The sequence below is a fragment of the Mobula birostris genome, chromosome 27 (genome assembly GCF_030028105.1).
Source record: "Mobula birostris isolate sMobBir1 chromosome 27, sMobBir1.hap1, whole genome shotgun sequence".
Classification (NCBI taxonomy): Eukaryota; Metazoa; Chordata; class Chondrichthyes; order Myliobatiformes; family Myliobatidae; genus Mobula; species Mobula birostris.
In genome coordinates this window covers 39,564,573-39,585,871 of record NC_092396.1, presented here as the reverse complement: position 1 = coordinate 39,585,871, position 21,299 = coordinate 39,564,573, and the positions used below count along the sequence as shown (strand labels likewise).

At 43.0% G+C, this 21,299-nt stretch overlaps 1 protein-coding gene across 1 annotated transcript in view; it reads right to left on the bottom strand.

The window, feature by feature from the left end:
• The window catches only part of disp3 (dispatched RND transporter family member 3), a 310,321-nt gene that overhangs the window by 249,651 nt on the left and 39,371 nt on the right, over positions 1-21,299 (bottom strand). The window contains exon 2 of the mRNA XM_072244981.1: positions 13,560-13,779. Within this exon, the coding sequence (XP_072101082.1) occupies positions 13,560-13,779 (220 nt within the window). The remainder of the gene's footprint in view (positions 1-13,559; positions 13,780-21,299) is intronic.

The following is a 21,299-nucleotide window of genomic DNA, read 5'->3' as shown; positions in this document are numbered from 1 at the left end:
TTGCGTTCCTTCTTCTCAACTCCCTTCCTAACCCCCTATATTCTCCTTTCAGGACCTCTTCCTTTTTCCTACCTACGTCATTGGTAGCTATATGTACCATGACCTCTGGCTCCTCTCCCTCCCACTTCAGGATATCTTGGACACGATCAGAAATATCCCAGACCCTGGCACCAGGAAGGCAAACTACCATCCAGGTCTCCGGACTGTATCTACAGAATCGTCTATCTGACCCCCTAACTATCGAGTCCCCTATTACTACTGCCCTCCTCTTCCTTTCCCCACCCTTCTGAGCTACAGGGCTGGACTCTGTGCCGGAGGCATGGCCACTGTTGCTTCCCCCAGGTAAGCTGTCCCTCCCAACAGTACTCAAACAGGAGTACTTATTGTCAAAGGGCACAGCCACTAGGGTACTCTCTAGTACCTGACACTTCTCCTCCCACCTCCTAACCGTGACCCACTAGTCTGCCTCCCGTGGCCCCGGTGTGACCACCTGCCTGTAACTCCTCTCTATCAACTCCTCACTCTCCCTAACCAGACGAAGGTCATCGAGCTGCACTCCAGTTCCCTAACACAGTCCCTTAGGAGCTGCAGCTTGGTGCACCTGGCTCATATATGGACGTCCGGGAGGCTAGGAGACTCCAGGAGCTCCCACATCCGACACCGAGAACAACAAGATGCCCTCACATTCATGCTTCCCCCTTTCCTCAAATAACAGGGAAAATTGAAAGCCAAACCTACTTTGCCTCACCCATTTCTGCCTAAGCCCGTTGAGCCAAAGCCCTTAAGCTTTCACTCTGCTCCCGGCTCACTCCGCTGCCCACAAAACGAGGCTGCCCACTGTATACAGCTGTGTTCCTTTTAAATCTTCCGTGCTTCACTGCTCGATGCCACACGTCTGTGCAGTCCCGCCTCTCTTAACTCTGACGAGAAAAAGAAAAAAATCAAAATGGCTTCCGCTGCACTCCCGCTCCGATTCTCAGACTTCCTTCTCCGAATTAAACCCGAATCAGGATCTCTGACCTTTTAAATCTTCCGTGCTTCACTGCCTGATGTCACACACTTACGCAGTCCCACCTCTCTTAACTCTCATGAGAAAAAGAAAAAATCAAAATGGCTTCCACCGCACTCCAGCTCCAATTCTCAGACTTCCTTCTCCATGGGGTACATGAAGAGGTGGGGCTCAGAGTGACATGGATCAAATGCAGGAATTCATGTCTAGTTGAGTGGGTACTGTGGCTGCCTTCGACCTGGTTGGGACAAAGGCCCTGTATCTGTGCTTTGATCTTCCATGAATCAATTAGTATGTACTTCTTTAGATGGGATTATTCACTGCTGGGCAGTATGGTGGCTCAGCATTTATTGTTGCTGCCTCACAGCTTCAAGAACCCTGGTTCGATCATGACCTCTGAAGCTGGCTGTGTGGAGTTTGTGTGTTCTCCCCATGAGGGTGGGATTCTTCTGGGTGTTCCTGTTTTCTGCACAGAGAGGCTGGCTGCTGTAAATTACCCTTTAGTGTTGCTTCCTCAGAGCTTTTTTTTGTTCATGATAAACAGCTTGAAGCTGAACACAAATATAATTTCACTCCACTTATATCATGTAGGAATTTAGAAAAAAGAAATAAACTTTTACTGAATATAATGTGTTTAATTGCATAATGGAGATGATGCTTTGCAATCGTTCAACTAAGTTAAAAATATTCTGTTTATGATTTTCATTTGTACTAAGTGTCTGAGACATTTTGCTTAAGCGTCTATCAATAATCAGACAGCATTGATGGATTCCAGCTGCCCTGATACCGTTTCTCTATGACTGAAGCGTCCTGGGGAAATCTTTCATCATGCTCGTCACTGACAGTGGCAAGGTTGGCCAACCTGTTTGATTTATGGACCAACAAAAATGCCTTGGTGTCAGTTATTCAAACTTGAATTAGGAATTGAAATAACAAATAGAGGCAATTTCAAAACATGGTGTATGATAGGGAAATTTCATGGTGATTTTCATGATCAGCAGCCCAGAATCTATAAGACACACCCAAAAATATTCAGGAAGCAAAATCTTTGTTGTCCAGTGTAATCAATTCGGAGTTGATGAGACTGTGCAGAACTACAAAGAAATGGGGCTGATTGAATTGTGCTGCTGGGAGCTGGCATGCACACAAAGGGCCAAATGGCCTCCTTCAGTGTTGCATTAAGTAACTTGCATTTGCTGCACAAAGTGCTGTGGCTTCAGTTTAGTTTAACTTTCCGATGCTTGCTTATAATTTATATATACCGAGCCTAGAAAAAATATTCACCCCCCCCCCAGGAAGTTTTCAGGTTCTATAACATTGAATTACAGTGGATTTAATATGGCTTTTTTGACATTGATCAGCAGAAAAAGACTCATTTCAAAGTGAAAACAGATCCTTACAAAGTGATTTAAGTTAATTACAAATACAAAACACAAAATAATTGATTGCATAAGTATTGACCCCCTTCAAGTCAGTATATAGTAGATACACCTTTGGCAGCAATTACAGCCTTGGGTCTCTGTGGATAGGTCTCTATCAGCTTTGTACATCTGGACACTGCAATTTTTCCCCATTCTTCTTTACAAAACTGCTCAGGCTCTATCAGATTGCACAGGGGTCATGAGTGAACAACCTTTTTTAAGTCCAGCCACAAATTCTCAATTGGATTGAGGTCTGGACTTTGACTTGGCCACTCCAGGACCTTAACTTTGTTGTTTTTAAGCCATTCCTGTGTAGCTTTGGCTTTATGTTTGGGGTCATTATCTTGCTGGAAAACAAATCTTCTCCCAAGTTGCAGTTCTCTTGCAGACTCATCAGGTTTTCCTCCAGGTTCTCCCTGTGTTTTGTTGCATTCATTTCACCCTCTGCCTTTGAGTGGTTGCAATTAATTCTGTGAATGCTTTGAGCATGCAAATTTTCCAACCATTAACAGGTCAACCATTTGATATACTAATTGATACTATCAATCTATTCTGCAAGCTTCCTTGATAATTTAGTAAACAACAGGAATTCTGCAGATGCTGGAAATTCAAGCAACACACATCAAAGTTGCTGGTGAACGCAGCAGGCCAGGCAGCATCTCTAGGAAGAGGTGCAGTCGACGTTTCAGGCCGAGACCCTTCGTCAGGACTAACTGAAGGAAGAGTGAGTAAGGGATCTCCCCCCTCCCCCTCCAACTTTCAAATCCCTTACTCACTCTTCCTTCAGTTAGTCCTGACGAAGGGTCTCGGCCTGAAACGTCGACTGCACCTCTTCCTAGAGATGCTGCCTGGCCTGCTGCGTTCACCAGCAACTTTGATGTGTGTTGATAATTTAGTAGTTTATCTAGTTTTGATAGATAGATAGATATACTTTATTGATCCCAAGGGAAACTGGGTTTCATTACAGCCGCACCAACCAAGAGTAGAGCATAAATATAGCAATACAAAAACCACAAACAATCAAACAACAAAATGCAAACTATGCCAAATGGAAAATAAGTCCAGGACCAGTCTATTGGCTCAGGGTGTCTGACCCTCCACGGGAGGAGCTGCAAGTTCGATGGCCACAGGCAGGAACGACCTCCCCTGTCACCCAGTGTGTTGTATCTCAGTGGAATATGGCCGAAGTCCAACAGTAAAAAGTTCAATATCCAGTCTACGAACACGTTCCTCGATCGTAATATGACCCGGATTGCACCATCTGTTGTTAACCAGAACAGTAAGCACCCAACTCCTTTACGCTTACCGCTCTCAGTGCACTTCCGGTCAGCCCGAACGGTCTGGAAGCTGTCCATGGAAAAGTTTTGGTCGGGTATGTCCTCGTGCAGCCCTGTTCCAGTGAAACACATCACACTGCACTCCCGAAATGTTCTCTGACGCCTGGCTAGCACCATGAACTCGTCCATTTTATTACCCACCGAACTCCTCTTCTCCATAAGTCTCTGTTGTCTCGACCTGGTCCTCTTTCCTCGCCTTTGTGATCCCCCTCTGCATCCTCTGTGTGTTTTCCTCCGGATTTCAGCAGGGGTGTCCGCCGCTCTGCTCATTAAACCAGCATAAACGCAAGCAGCTGGTCCCTGGAATGAACAATGTGACCATGCTTCTGTCCCGCTAATGAGACGTGTCGGAATGTAACTATTTCCAGCGCTAAAAACCCAAATAAAACTCTCTCTACCAGCATGTTAGAGAGGGTGCAGCTTCTACGTGTTACCATGTAAAAAAAATACAAAAAATAACGTAAGTTAAAAGTAAGAAGAAAAAAGTAAGAATACTGATTGGAACGGCTGTAACAGGCTGCATGCACGACCGGCGCATGCGCACTCAAACAAACACAAAGTTTGAAACAAACCCAATTAAATAACCCATTGTTTTACAATACAACTCTTAAGAAGTCAAGGCAGGTACTGTGAACCAAAATCCTGCATTCTACGGACAATGCATCTGTTTGCAAAGCTGTCCTTTTAACTTCAAAAACAAGAGAAAATCTGCAGATGCTTTTAACTTCATACTGATTGTTGCTTGTCAATTATATTATGAACTGAAGATTGACAAGAATACAGAATAATGAGGCGGGAGGAGAAGATGGCAGCGCGATGCAGCTCTCCAGTGAAATAATATCGTATCTGTTAATATCGGGCCGTAGACAATTCTGATTTGACGAAGAAGCAGAGGAACATCTGGAGAAATTTCAGAAATGCCTGGTTCGCTGCTGTTGTTACTGTGCGATCGAGAATCTCCGGAGGGTAGGCCCCAGGACCCCTGGCTTTGCCTGCTGCTGGCGACCGAGGCTGAGGTCGAAGCGTTCGGATAGAGATGGTGCTTGGTACTCGATGTCGGAGGGCTGATCAGAGCTCGAAGTTTTTGGACGACTCACAGTCGGACTGTGGTCGGCCATGGCACGGAGAGTTTTCTTCCTTCTCCCATCTGCGTGAGATGTGGGACTTTTGAGAAACTTTGAACTTTTTTACTGTACCATGGACTGTTCTTCATCAAGTTATGGTATTGTTGCACTGTTGTAACTATATGTTATAATTATGTGGCTTTGTTAGTTTTTCAGTCTTGGTCTGTCCTGTGTTTCTGTGATATCACACCGGAGGAATATTGTATCATTTCTTAATGCATGCATTACTAAATGACAATAAAAGAGGACTGTGTGTCCTCATAATCTAATCTAATATTGGTTGGAAGTTTAATTTACTCAACTCAAAAGCAACACTTTGATCACTAGAAGTGTCAGCTGCTGTGCTTAGAAAGCTGAGTGGGGCAAAAAATATGAAGAGCGCCCCTCCCTGCACAGGAAGTGAATATACATCACAACAGAATCCAACTAACAGAGGAGCCCAAGTACTCAGGCCAATGATATTGGTAGATGGGTGTTACATTCAGCAAGCAGGCAATTTTACCTGAAATTTAAAGTGGAGATAACACAATACATACAGTCCGTGGCCACTTTATTAAGTACCACCGATATCTAATAAAATGGCAGCTAAGTGAATGTTTATGATCTTCTGTTGCTGTAGCCCATCCACTTCTGAGATTCTCTTCTGCACACGACTGTTGTAACACATGGTTAATTGAGTTACTGCCACTATCCTGTCAGCTTGAGCCAGTCTGGCCATTCTTCTCTGACCTCTCTAATTAACAATGCTCTCTCGCCCACAGAACTGCTGCTCACTAGAAGTTTTTTTTTTGTTTATCGTACCATTCTCTGTAAATTTTCGAGACTGTTGTGGGTGAAAATCCCAGGAGATCAGCGGTTTCTGAGATACACAAACCACCCCATCTGGCAGCAACAACCACTTCACAGTCAAAGTCACTCAGATCACATGTTTATCCCAATCTGATGTTAAGTCTAAAGAATAACTGAACTTCTTGACCGTGTCTTTGTGCATTGAGTTTCTGCCACATTATTGTCTGATGAGATATTTACATTAATGTGAAGGTGTATAGATGTACCTAATAAAGTGGCCACTAAGTGTATAGACGCGATGGTACTCTTGCTTGCAAGATTCTGGGTGTACTTCAAGTATGCAAGTCTTATGGCAGTTATCAAAAATTATTGCTCACATTGACTTGGCTTGTACAACAAGGTCACAAGGCTCTGCTGTAGCCAAATAGTGAGAAAGGTGCTGTAGATACTGGAATCTGGTGCACCAAACAAAATTCCGGTGGGATTCAGCAGGTCAGACAGCATCTGTGATACGCTGTAGTCAAACATCATTAGCTCACACAAACAAAGCGGCTTGCACTCAAAGCAATCCCTCAAACACTTTTTGTTTTACTCCTGTTCTAATACTTAAAGATCAAGTGAACATCACAACAGTACAATGTTCAATAATATTCTCAACATTCTCAGTTGATTTGAATGCTGAAACTAGGAGTTCTATATTCTTAGATGTGCCTATAGGTATATGTCGTCTTTACAGACAGGAGCCACAGCAGATCAGAATTTCTAATAGTTCCCTTTGCAAGACTGGGCTTATTGGTTGAATGGGATTTCTTTTGCACAGTAGATCACTGGGTAGAAAACTGCATCTGTTACTGGATGCTTAACCTGTACTTACCAAGTTCTTTGGTTTACATTAAAATAATATAGAATACACTTTAACATCCTTACAGACAGCTCCAGGTACTGTTCTTTCAAGGTCAAGAACCTAGCAATACGGCACTTAAGGGTTATAAGTTTCCTCAAGTTATAACGCATAACTTTTAAATTGCTTCAGAGAGATATTTTGATCAGTCGACAGTTTAGCAAATTGCAGCACCAGTAACTTTGATTTAGTGCAATATTAATATTTATAGTGCATTTGAAATGTGTTCTCAGTTTTAACAATGTGCCAAATCATCTGACATTCCCACGACTTCTCTATGTCACAAGATAATTCATTACTGTATATTATTTTACTATTACAAGGAACGTTTATTCTCAGCCAAGATCTCCCAAGAAACCTTTCAATATTCCTTCATTGTGCAGACCTGATCCCCCTGGCTTAGAGTTCCATTTAAAAAGCAAATGATGGATGCTAATCTCTCTGCCACTCTACTGTCAGTATTCATGTGAATGCAGTAGAGAAAATGACTACACACTGAGGGGAAGGAGTGAAACAAAGAGATCAGCACTGTGGAATCACTGCAGAGCTTACGGCATATGTAACTGAATATAAAGTGGATAAAAGACACTGTGAAGGGTAATCAGATCACAGGATATGTGTTGAGTGGGCTTCGTTTTCAATCGTTAAGATACATTTACTTCAAATGAATTTTTCCCTGAAATGAATTTTTCCCAATCTATATCATTTTGTAATTCAGCTTTCTTTTCATCAATGTTACCTCATGCCATATATCCCTAGGATAGTCATACAGAAATAACAGTCCCTACAATGCAAGTTATATACGTATCGGTGAAAAGATGAGCAAAAATTCAAAATGCTGGGATACCTAGCAGGTTGGGAACAATTATGTTTATCAATCAACAAACCATCTCTACATTTTAACCAATTATTTCCACACAAAATCGATTCTGATGAGGAAGGCCATTTAACTCATCATTGCTCAAGCACATGTAAAGCTTTTATTATGCAGCATCACATTTTGAAAGTGCTTTCAGGAATCTGATCTGTATCCAACCTAATCAGGATTTAGTATGGTTGAAAAACAGAGAACTGCAAATGCTAGAAATCGAAGAAATATAAATGAAAATGCTGAGGATCTCAGTAGGTAAAGCAGTATCTGTGGAGAGAGAAACAATGTTTCAAGTTGGCCTTAATTATCTCTGTTCCTCCCTCCAGTGGTGCTGTTTGACCTGCTGAGTATACCGAGCATTTTTCAATTTTAATTTCAGAATTTCATGTCACTCATTGACTCAGAAGAGTAATGCATTGCCTTTGTCCCATCTGCATCATATGAACCCCTTATTCCATTGCTGCAGTTGGGTTATGGGGTTACTTTTTGTATACTGCTTAAAACCTTCAGAATTGGAATCAAAATCAGGTTTATTATCATTGACATATGGCGTGAAATCTGGTGCTTTATGACAACAGTACAGAGCAGAGCATAAAAAAAATTAAATTAAGTAAGTACTGCAAAAGAGGAATAGTGAGGCAGTGTTCATGGGTTCGAGGACCGTTAAAAAATCTGGTGGCATAGAGGAAGAAGCTGTGGGTCTTCAAGTTCCTGCACCTCCTTGTTGAGGGTAGTAATGAGAAGAAGGCATCTTGCACATTTCTCTCAAGGTGAAAAACCTAAACCTTCGTTCACATTGCTAAGGTCTGTCGCACGAGATCTTCTTTGTGATTTCTTTTCTGGCCTGAAACTCCCTACAGACACACTTAAAAGATGAACGCATTTACGCTGTGTACTTCCCTGGTAATTTATTTTATAATTTTACCATTATTTGGCATGAGAAAATAGTCATCTTCCCTCCTTGATTATAACATTCCCCTGCTGCCAGAACTTGTTGAACAATTTAACAATAGCCAATCTGTCTGGGATTAGCATGTCATAACCAATGTGATTGTGATTTACTCACTCTGCATAGTTCTGGGAGCATGCTTATTTCTTTCCCCTTGAGAATAACGCAGTTACCACTATGCTGCATGCCAAACAGCTGCAGAGATACCATCATATCTGGGGAATTGTGGCATGCTGGTTAGATTATGGGACTGGCATCTAATAGTTTGAAATATTGAAATGGAGAATGAGCTCAAATCCTTCCGAGGCACGTGAATTTAAATTTAAGTCATTCAATAAATCTGGAATAATTTCAATAACGGCAATCATAAGGCTATCCAATCACCACTAAGGAAAACAAATCTGTGTGCTTCATTAGGTTGTCCTTCCTTACCCAGTCAGGGCTAAACAAGCAGCACACTGGTACGGCGGGTGGTGCTGCTGCCTCACAGCTCCTGGTGACTTTGGTTTGATTTTAACCTCCTATGATATCTGTGTGGAGTCTTCACGCTCTTCTTCTGAAAGCATGGGTTGCACCTGGTTGCTTTGGTTTCATCCCACATCCCAGAGACATGCTAATTGATCAGTTAATTATTTACAATAAATTATCCCTGGTAATGGTAGGAGGTAGCAGAGTCAGGGTGGGCTTGATATTCATGTGAGGGAAGATACATTAGAACAGGAGTTTCCAACCTTTAAGCAAGGCGACCGTGGACCCCAGGTTAGGAACCTCTGAGTAGAGGAATCAGATTGGTGGATTGTTGAGCTAGCATTGGCTCCATGAGCCAAGGGGAGGGAACGCCAAATGACTTGAATAAAATATTAAAAAGATATGTAATTCCACTGTTTTGATGCTATTATAGAGACACCAATGTGCAGAATTAAAGGAGGCTGCAGGGGATTGTAGGTTCAGCCAGCTTCATCGTGGAAACCCTCTTCTCACCCTCACCGTCTGGGATTTGCCCCCTTCTCATCACTACCAGGATGAGCAGCCTGAACAAGACCGAAGGTCAACATCTTAACAACTTTGCCCTTTTCCATTAAGATTCTGGATGGGCTATCTATCTATCTAACCAGTATCTGTCTATCTAATATCTATCTATTTATTATAACTCATTACAATTTTTATGCTTGACACAAAACAACAAATTTCATGATATATGTCAGTGATAATAAACCTGATTCTGATTTTCATATTGGTTGACAAGAGACGGCAGATTCTGTAATCTGGAGCAGTCAGCAATCTGCTGGAAATCATCTCTGAGAGGAAAGGAATTATCGATGTTTCAGAATGATACTCTGCAGAATGCTGGTCAAGTCAGTGGGAAAAATATCACATGACTGAATAAAACAAATCCATCATGAAAACAGAGGTATGCACAAGATGAAAGAAGAGGACCAGGTGTATTTGGGAAAAAAAATTTCTTCCTATTTCTAAATGATGAATGCAACTAAATTAAAAATGCAACAAAACGAGGTTTGTTAATTTTGTGTAAAAGAGCTTCCCTTTCAGGATATACACTATCCACTGTGGAACTGGTCACCCTAGCTGCAATTAGTTAATCTCTGCCTTGGGACAGTGTGTAGATAATGTGGCAGTGTTAATGCAAGTAACCTCAGTTTCCAAAGCTAGGGAATGGGAAATGTCAAGTTCTGCCTCCAGCCACCATCCGAAATGTCAAGCAGGGTGAAAGGGCATATGTGTGAACAATGAGTGATGGGGGCAGACTCAGCTACTCAGCTGAGAAACCACTTGAGGAAAGATTACTCTGGGGATCAAATGGAAGATTGCTGTGAATGTATTAATCATAACTTTCAGCACGGGGAGAATGCTGGACCAAGACATAAAAAGAGGTGTGCTGGTTGTAAAGCATGGAAGCAGACCCTTCAGCACATACAGTATGTGTGTGCTGACCATCAAGCACTCATTCACTGTCATACGGAGGTGGCTAGGAACGGACTCAAGTGCAAGACACAGACACTGAAGTACTAGGGACAGGACTAGGATACAGGGTGAGAGCAAGGACATGGACACAAAAACCGGGAACCCGGAACAGGACTGGACAAGAGAGCTAGGAGCCCGGGCTTGGACTCCGAGCCAGAGACTGGACAAGGACCCAGTATCTGTGTCTTGCCTCTGGCTCGGACCCCAGAACTAGGCAAGGACGAGGCTTGGCAGGAGGCAGGAGGCTGGAGTCTTCAGGCTTGAGGCTAGGCAGGAGGCTGGAGGCTAGGCAGGAGGCTGGAGTTTTCAGGATTGAGGCTAGGCAGGCTCCTCCTGGGCAGGGCGCAGTACTCCTGGGCAGGGCGCGGATCACCACCCAACAGAGGCATGGGACAGAAAGGGACAGAACCAACCGCAGGTAATGGTAAGATGGCCTGGCTTACCCGACGGAGGCAAGGGACAGGAAGGGACAGAATCAACCGCAGGTAACGGCAAGATGGCAAGACGGTCTGGCTTACCTGGGCAGAGGCAAGGGACAAGAAGGGAGTAGGTACAGGGTGGCTCCAGGACAAGACTGCAGGCAAGACGAGGCTAGAGTTACCAGCAAGACAAGGCAAGGCTTCTGGCAAAGCGAGGCGAGATGAGAACTTCAGGCGAGGTGAGAGTTACCGGCAAGGCAAGGCAGGACTTCAGGCCAGGAAACAGAAAGCAGGGGAAGGGATACAAGGAGTAAGGACAAGAACAATCCAGTAGTCACGCCCTGGTCTCTGAAGGTATTTATGCAGCCAGCCCCAACGAGCATCAGCTGCCTCAATTACAGCTCAACAAGAACAGAAACAGGGTAGACAGGAAAGCCTGGAGCAAGGGTCGATGGACCGAACCGTGAACCGGAATACGGACTTCACGGACTGGTCCATGACATTCACGTACTAAATTAGTTCTTCGTTTTGCATCTCTTTCAGTTCAGGTAAGGACATAAGGTGAGAGAGGGAAATTGCACTGGGGATTGGTGAAGGGAGGGCGTTACCAGAAGTTCCAGAAACCGATCATCATGCCATCACTAGATGTAATACACAGCGTTGCTCCTCCACCCTGTCTCATCGTGACAGTAGAGGAGGCTATGGACTGGCAAGTCAGAATAGGAATGGGAAGTGGAATTAAAATGGGTGGCCACTGGGAGATGCCATTTCTTCTGGCTGATAGAGCATAGGTGCTCGGTGAAGCCGTCTCCCAATCTACGTCAGATCTCACCGATATACAGGAGGCCGCATTGGAAACAGTAGAAAATCCCAACAGACTCACAGATTAAGTGTTGCCTCACCTGGAAGGATTATTTGGGGCCCTGATGGGAGTGAGGGAGGAGGTGTAGGGGCAGGTGTAGCACTTGTTTCAGTTGCAAGGATAAGTGCTGGAGAGAGATCGGTGGGGAGGGATGAATGGACAAGGGAGTCATGTCGGGAGATGTACATGCAGAAGGCAGAAAGTGGGGGGGGAGGGAAAGATGTGCTTGGAGATGTGATTCCTTTGGAGAGTGGAAGTTTCGGAGAATTATGTGTTGGACATGGAGGCTGCTGGGGTGGTAGGTGAGGACAAGAGGAACCCTATCCTGGTCGGGTGGCGGGAGAATGGAGTAAGAGCGGATGTGTGTGAAATGGAAGAGATGCGGTTGAGGGCAGCATTGGTGGTAGAGGAAGACGAAGCCCCTTTCTTGGAAGATGGAGAACATCTCCTTTGTTCTGGAATGAAAAGCCTTATCCTGAGAGCAGATGTGCTGAAGACAGAGGAATTGAGTGAAGGGGATAGCACTTTTACAAGCGACATGGTGGGAACAGGTATAGTCTAGGTTGCTGTGAGAGTCCGTGGGTTTATAAAAGACATCAGTAGATAAACTGTCTCTGAGATAGAGGCAGAGAGATTGAGAAAGGAGAGGGAGGTGTTGGAAATGGACCAGGTAAATTTAAGGGCAGGGTGGAAGTTGGAGACAAAGTTGATAAAGTCAATGAGCTCCACATGGGTGCAGGAAGTAGCACAAATGCAGTTGTCGACGTAGCATAGAAAAAGTTGGGGAGTGATACTAGGGTAGGCTTGAAATGTAAACTGTACCATGTAGCTGACAAAAAGGCAGGCATAGCTGGGACCCGAGCAAGTGCCCATGGCTACACCTTTTGCTTGAAGGAAGTGGGAGAAGCCAAAGGAGAAATTATTGACAGTGAGGACAAGTCCCACCAGATGGAGGAGAGTGGTGGTGGAGTGGAGCTGGTTGGGTCCAATGTCCAGAAAGAAACTGAAATTGAAAGAAGCGGGCCATAGAGGTGTTTAGGGACAGGACATCCATGGTGAAAATGAGATGACTAAGACTAGGGAACTTGAAATTATTGAAAAGATCAAGAGTGTATGAAGTGTCAAGGATGAAGGTAGCAAGGGATTGAACCTGGAGGGATAAAACAGAAACAATAAAATGGCCTGCGTACAGAGCATGGAAGATCCTGAGGCCTGATGCCAGGCAAATAACCTCTTCCTCAATTTTATCAAGGCAAAGGAGATGGTTATCGACTTCAGGAGAACTCACACCACTCACACCCCTCTTTACATCAGCGGCACAACAGTGGAAACTGCAATTAGCTTCAAACTCCTGGGACTGCACAATTCGCACAACTGCTCATGATCTCAATACACACTTGCACAATCAGGAAAGCTAACCAACACCTCTACTTTGAGAGGATGTGAATAGCTGGGCTATGCTCCTCTATACTCACGTCATTCTACAAATGCACAGTAGGGAGCATCCTCACAAACTGTGTCACTGCATGGTATGGAAAATGCGTGGTGGCAGACCAGAAGGTTCTACAATGGGTAGCCAAGATTGCCAAATGCATCACCAGCACCAGCCTACCTGCCAGAAAGGTGCTGGAACAGGGCCACTAACATCGTGAATGAACCCACCCACTCTGCTCATGGATTGTTTGTCCCACTCCCATCAGGGAGGAGGCTACAGAGCATCCAAGCCAGGACCAGCAGGCTCCCCAGGCACCTGCTGATCAAACCTTCACCCACTAACCTGCCCGTCCACATCCCCTACCACCAGTCCTTATCACCCAACCTTGTATATGCATCCAAGTTGCCATGTAAAATCAAATACTTCTCTCAAGCAGAATTGCACACTTAATGTACTCACTCGGTGGACTGTGAAGCCAACAGGTCAACGTAGGAGATCACAAACTGCTGAAATTTTTTGTGTTGCTCTTCCCACCGATCATCCACTGAGTAGTAGTTGGGAAGCGGGGCTCCAAACAGAATCTCACTACGGAGCAGCGAACTTTTCATGTTTTCTGCTGTGAGGCCTTCATCGACGTACCAGTAAAACTCAGGGTGAGTAATAGCCAGCTGGAGAGAGCCTGCCAAATTAAAATATACATGTATCACACCCAGTTAATTACCAAAACAATACGCAGGATATTCTTCATGCCTTAAACTGGATTCAGAGACTCTTAATGTTTTTCACATTTTTCAGATTCCCATTTGACCAAAGTCCGAGGAGTCAAATCAAGGATAATAAGTCTTGGAGATATTTCTTTTCCCTGGAATATCATTAAAACAAATACAGGAACATTCCTTCAGCCTTCAATTTAGTTTTTAGTTCTTACATTTTCTTAAAATCTAGGTTTTTTCACATGATACAACAGAACCCCTTTAAAACTATTTCCCAATTTGTCTGGTCTTCTCTCCTACTCCTCCTAACTAGCTGGTACCTTGTCTAAGATGGATAGGGGTTTAACTTGAGAAATAAAAAGGATCTTCTGTGTAATCAAAGGGATCACATCATGAGAGAAATACTCAAGATTAGAGATAGAAATATTCAGTAGCATCTGTGGAGAGATTTCAAGTCATCGAAACCTAAAATGATCTGAAACAAGAGCAAGTTTGCAGATGCTGAAAATACAAATAACACACACAAAAAGCTGGAGGAACTCATCAGGCCAGACAACATCCATGGAAAAGAGTACAGTCAACGTTTCGGGCCGAGACTCTTTGGCATGACGAATTTGATGATCTGAAACGTTGAACTCTTGTTTGTTACACCACGGATGCTGCTTGGCCTGCTGAGAAGTCACCATTTTCCAATATATTTCAGATTTCCAGCATTTGTCTTTGAAAGCTGTTTGAAAGAGCTGCTCCTTCAATTTTAAATTAACAGTCAGGCACACCAAGATTTGGTCATCCTAAAATATACAGTAAGTTGGGCCAAGGCCTTAAGAAATACTTTTTTTTGGAAGATGTACTATTATTCATTAACGTTTAAAACAATGCTATGAAGTCATCTTAAATTTTCTACCGCCTCTTCCGAGAGATGCTGCCTGAGTCCTAACGAAGGGTCTCGGCCTGAAACATCGACTGTACCTCTTCCTAGAGATGCTGCCTGGCCTGCTGCGTTCACCAGCAACTTTGATGTGTATTGCTTAAATTCTCTACCGTCACCTATGGTGCACTCTTAGTGTAATGTACCACCCTGTGTCGCACCCTGTATATATACAAGGCGGTGTTTCTTTTCTGGAGGGTTAGATACAGATGTTGTCTGCAGCACTCAGTGATTTATGAATTCTTAATGATTATCTAACTTACTTCAAAACCTATACACAGTACACACTATTGATTTATGTACGTCTACATAATAAACATTACTTCATTTTGAAGTAATTCATCTTAAGTTGACAATCTTGAGTTGTCTCAGCGATGCGTGGTTAAGTGCAAAATCAACACAAGGTTTTCTTCCTTTGTAATACTTTAGTGAGCTCGGCCTGCGATGGATCCATGCACTCATACCTAACAATAAGGCACAAGGGACACAGATTGAAAATCGACTCTAATCTTGCCATCTGCTGCCTCAAATTAAAGGTAAAAAAATTGATCTGAATGACACTTAAACTGGTGTAGTTCCCTGTGCAACGCAGGACTTCAGTCTGCTACTGGAGACCGCAAAGTGGGGATCCACATGCCAAATTAAAAAAACACACATATCATATCCAGATAATGAGCAAAACAATATGCAGGATATTCTTTATGTTTTCAACTGGGTTCAGAGGCTCATTTAAAATGATGGATCCTCACACTTTTCAGATTCCCATTTGACCAAAGTCAGAAGAGTAAAATCAGAGCTAAGAAGTCTTCAAGATCTCTTTTTCCCTGAAAATCGTTAAGACAAATAAGTGTCATTCCTTCAGCCATCAATTTATTTTTTAAATTATTACATTTTCTTAAAAGCTATGGTTTTTCATATAATATAGCAGAACCACTTCCCAATTTGTCTGCTCTACTCTCCTACTCTTCTAACCAGCTGGTACCTTGTCTAAGAAGGGTAGGGGTTTGATCTGAGAAATAAAAAGGATCTTCTGTGTAATCAGGGAAATCACATCATGAGAGAATTACTCAAGAATAGAGATGGAAATATTCAGCAGCATCTGTGGAGAGCAAAACAATTCAAATCATCCAAACAAGAGTCAACAGCTGCTTTTGCTAACTGGGTTTTCGAGTGCAGAAGATCTCACATCATTTGCCCAAGGGTGAAAACAGCGCCATATCCTGGAAATTTAATTACCACAGAAGTGGTGTTTGTGCTTGTGAGTGGAATTGAGTGAGATTGCTAAAACATAGGGAAATGCAGTACATAAATTAACTACAGTAAAGCATGTATGTTTGTACAATGCATCAGGATACATAATTTTTTTCTCATGAAATAAAAAAAATATAAAATGCTGGAAATACTTGTTTTAGCTTTTAAAACTTTCAGAGTCAGTTGTAGGTGACTTCAACATTGCGACAGTGTTAAAGTTATTAAAGTTCTCCCCCATCTCCTATTTCTCTAGGTACCAATGACTGTGTCTCCAGTCATCCATCAGTTAAACTGGTAATGTTCACAGATGACACCATTTTCATTGGACTCATCACCAGAGGAGACAAACCTAAGTGACACCAGAAAGTAAGTAAGCTAGTGTCCTGGTGCAATCACAACAAATTGGATCTGAGTGCCTCAAAACCATGGAGGTGCATATTGACTTGAGGACAAATGTATCTCTTCTCCACCCACTCATCACCGACAAATCTACAATTAGCACCATTTCAATATTCAGGTTCCTGGGCATCATATTTTCCACAGGACTTTAGGGTTTTAACATTTAACTGTCATTCATTCTTTGGGACACTCCTCAGCTTTCGTGGATGGTTGCGATGAAAAACCACATCTCCTTCATTATCAAAGGGGGAACTGCTAGAGGGCCATTAAAACAAAATCTTCATGCCATCTTAAAAGTTTCTTCCCCCAAGCAATTGATCTGATCAGCCGTACTAGTTAGTCCTCCCCACCTCCCTCTATCTATTACTCCCACCCCGTAACTGCAAAGCACCGTAAACATTTTAAACCACTTTTTATAATGTAGTTGACATTGTAAATTCATGATGGTACTTATGTATTTATTCATATTTTTAACTTCTTTTATATAATTCTTTATTCCTGAAAGTTGTTGCTTTTTAAAGCATGTTGCACCCTGACCAACACACTACAGTAAACACACACTCAGTGGCCACTTCATTAGGTACATCCTCTATGATATAGTCCTGATGAAGGGCCTCAGCCCGAAATGTCAACTGTTTACTCTTTTCCATAGATGCTGCCTGGTGTTCTGAGTTCCTCCAGCATTTGGTGTGTGTTGCTTGGGTTTCCAGCATCTGCAGATTTCTTTTATCTCTCACTAACAAGGTGTTTTTGCTCATAGAACTGCCACTCACTGCATACTTTTCCAGTTTTTCACACCATTCTCTGTAAACCTTAGAGAATCGCAGGAGATCAGCAGCTTCTGTGGTACTCAAACCACCTTGCCTGGCACTAACAATCATTTCCCGGTCGAAATCATGTCTGCTTGCTTTTATGCACTGAGTTGCTGCCACATGATTGGCTGATTAGTTATTTGCATAAATGAGCAGGTGTACTGATGTACCTAATAAAGTGGCCATTGAGTGTATAGGGCGAATAAAGTTGATCCTTTCTCCTTCTTCCTTCTTTAGGAAACTGCAAGAGTAGAAAGACCCTGATGGGATACATATACAGGCCTCAGAATAATAGACAGGACAGGGGGTACAAATTACAACAGGAGATAGAAAAGGCAATATTACTTATAGTGGTTATGAGGAGACTTCGATATTCTGGCAAGCAAGGGAAATGAGGTTGGCACTAAATCCCAAGAGAAGGAAATTGTTTTATGTTTATGAGACAGCTTGTCAGAGCAATGTGGTTCAGCCCGCTAGAGAAACCTAGAGAACCTACCCATGATGTGCGCCAGTGTTGATCATTAGTGTGGAAGAGATATTGTAACCAATCTGCACAGACAGTGCTCTTCTGGTTAAGAAGTTGAGGATCCAATTGTAGATGGAGGTACAGAGGCCCAGGTTCCATAGCTTATTGATCAGGACTGAGGGAACGATTTTGTTAAACGCTGAGCGTTTAGGATCCTGACATGGGTGTTTGTGTTGTCCAGGTAATCTAATGCCATGTAAAGAGCCTTCGAGATTGCATCTGCCATAGACCTATTGTGGCGATTGGCAAATTGCAGTAGGTCCAGGTCCTTGCAGAGGCAGGAGTTGATTCCAGCCATGACCAACTTCTCACAGCCTTTCATCATCGTAGATGTGAGTGCTACTGGATGGTAGTTATTATGGATGATAGTTATTAAGGCAGCTCACACTACTCTTCTTAGGCCTGGTATAATTCTTGCCTTTCTGAAGCAGGTGGGAACTTCCGACCATAGCAGACAGAGACTGAAAATGTCCTTGAATACTCCTGCTGGTTGGTTGGCATAAGTTTTAAGAGCCTTACCAGGATCTCCGTCAGGGCCTGCCACCTTGCAAAGGTTCACCCTCCTGAGAGACAGACTGATATTGGCCTCCAAGACAGAGATCACAGGGTCACCAGGTGTATCACGGATCTACACAGCTCTAGTTATATAACCTCTTTGAAAGTGGGCATAAAAGGAGTTGAGCTCATCTGGTAGTGAAGCATCACTGTCATTCATGCTATTGGGTTTTGCTTTGTAGGAAATAATGTTTTGTAAGCCCTGCCAGAGTTGTTGTGTATCCGATATCACTGCCAACCTCACTTGGAATTGTCTCTTTGCTCTTGAAATAGCCCTCCACAAGTTATACCTAGTTTTCTTATACAGACCTGGGTCACCAGACTTAAATGCCACAGATCTGGACCTCAGCAGACAACAAAGCTCCTGGTTCATCCACAGATTTTGGTTTGGGAATGTACAGCAAGTTCTCATAGGCACACACTCATCCACACAGGTTTTAATGAAGTCAGTAACAACTGTGGCATACTCATCCAGATTCAAAGATGAATCCCTGAATACAGTCCAGTCCACTAACTCAAAGCAGCCCTGTAAGCACTCCTGTGCTTCTTGTGATCATTATATGATAGAATTTACCCTGCAGCGTGAGAGCTAGAAGCTAATGTCAGATGTATCAGTATTATAGTGCAGTAAAGGGAACTACAGAGGCATAAGAGAGGAGCTGGCCAAAGTTGATTGAAAGGAGACACTAGCAGCAATGATGGCAGAGAAGCAATGGTTGGAGTTTCTGGGAGCAAATCAGGTGATGGATAGATAACTCTCAAAGTAGTAGTAGTACTCTAAAGGGAGAATGAGGCAACCGTGGCTGACAAGGGCAGTCAAATACAGCATAAAAGCAAAAAAGGCATTCAATATTGCAAAATTTAGTGGGAAGCTAGATGATTGGAAAGTTTTGAAAACCAACAAAAGGTAGTTAAGAGAGCAATAAGGAGAAAAAAGATGGAAACATGAAGATAAGCTTACATAGGTAATAATATAAAAGAGAATACTGAAGGTTCTTTAAGCTATATAAAGAATAAAAGAAAGGTTAAAATGAGGCTGGAGAGATAGTAATGGAGGACAAAAAATGGTGGATCATTTCAGCCCAAAGAAGATAAAGCATTTTAAAGGTAGTATGATAACATAAAAGCAAAAGAGAGGGCATATAATATTACATAAATTAGTGGGAAGTTAAAGCAGAGGTCCCCAACCACCAGGCCACAAAGCATGTGCTACCAGGCCGCAAGGAAACAATATGAGTCAGCTGCACCTTTCCTCATTCCCTGTCACACACTGTTGAACTTGAACATAGGGTTGCCAACTGTCCCGTATTAGCCAGGACATCCCATATATTGGGCTAAATTGGTTTGTCCCTTATGGGACCGTCGTTGTCCTGTATTTCCCCCACTAAGTAGAGCATTCCTATGAAACCTTTTGTCCCGAAATGGCGTAAAGCGAAGAAGCAATTACCATTAATTTATATGGGAAAAATTTTTGAGCGTTCCCAGACCCAAAAAATAACCTACCAAATCATACCAAATAACACATAAAACCTAAAATAACTCTAACATATAGTAAAAGCAGGAATAATATGATAAATACACAGCCTATATAAGTAGTGGGCACGTGGTTAAGGCATTGGACTAGCAACCTGAAGGTCGTGAGTTCGAGCCCCAGCCGAGGGAATGTGTTGTGTCCTTGAGCAAGGCACTTAATCACACATTGCTCTGCGACGACACTGGTGCCAAGCTGTATGGGTCCTAATGCCCTTCCCTTGGACAACATTGGTGTTGTGGAGAAGGGAGACTTGCAGCACGGGCAACTGCTGGTCTTCTATACAACCTTGCCCAGGCCTGCGCCCTGGAGAGTGAAGACTTTCCATCCATGGTCTCACAAGACTAACGGATGCCTTTACTTTACTTTATATAAAGTAGAAATAATGTTATGTACAGTGTAGTCGGGAAGATTAAGCCAAAACCGATTTGTGGGAAAAAAACGGCACATACATGCATGCGCACACAGGTGCCTGCACAAGGCTTCATGGTTATGGTAGTCTTTCTTGGGGTAAACATGTGTCCCGTCAACACACACAAAAAATGCTGGTGAAACGCAGCAGGCCAGGCAGCATCTATAGGAAGAGGTACAGTCGACGTTTCGGGCCGGGACCCTTCGTAAGGATTTGACTGTTACTTTTGTCCCTTATTTGGGAGTGAGAAAGTTGGCAACTCTAACTGTAAAAGACATGTTGAGGTGAGTTTAACCCTACTTGAACACCCCACCCCACCCCCCGGTTGGCCGATCCGCAAGAATATTGTCAATATTAAACTGGTCCGTGGTGCAAAAAAGGTTGGGGACCCCTGAGCTAAAGGATTGAGAAGCCTTAAAAACCAACAGAAGGCAACTAAAAGAGCAAAAAGGGAAGAAAAGACTCAATATGAAGGTAAGTGAGCAAATAATATAAAAGGGGATACCTGAAGTCTTTCAGAAACATAAAAAATAAAAGCAAGGCAAGAGTGGACATTAGATCACTGACAAATGATGCTGGAACAGTAGTAATGAATGAAGTGAATAAGTATTTTGCATCAGTCTTCACTGTGGAAGACAGCAGCAACATACAGTCAATTTAATAGAGCCTGGGGGCAGAAGTGAATGTAGTCTCCATTACTAAGGAGAAGGTGCTTGCGAAGCTGAAAGATCTGAAGGTGGATAATCACATAGGACAAATGAACAATATCCCAGGTCTCTGAAAGAGGTAGCTGAAGAAATTGTGGAAGCCTTAGGAGCAATCTTTCAAGAACTACTAGAGTCAGGAATGGTTCCAGAGGATTGGAAAACTACAAATGTCACTCCTCTCTTTAAGGAGCAAAAGGCAGGGCATTACCAGCAGGTTAGCCTGACTTCAGTGGTTGGTAAGATTTTAGAGTCCATTATTAAGGAAGTGGTTTCACATTACTTGGAGGCATATCATAAAATGTCAGACAACAGGAATTCTGCAGATGCTGGAAGTTCAAGCAACACACATAAAAGTTGCTGGTGAA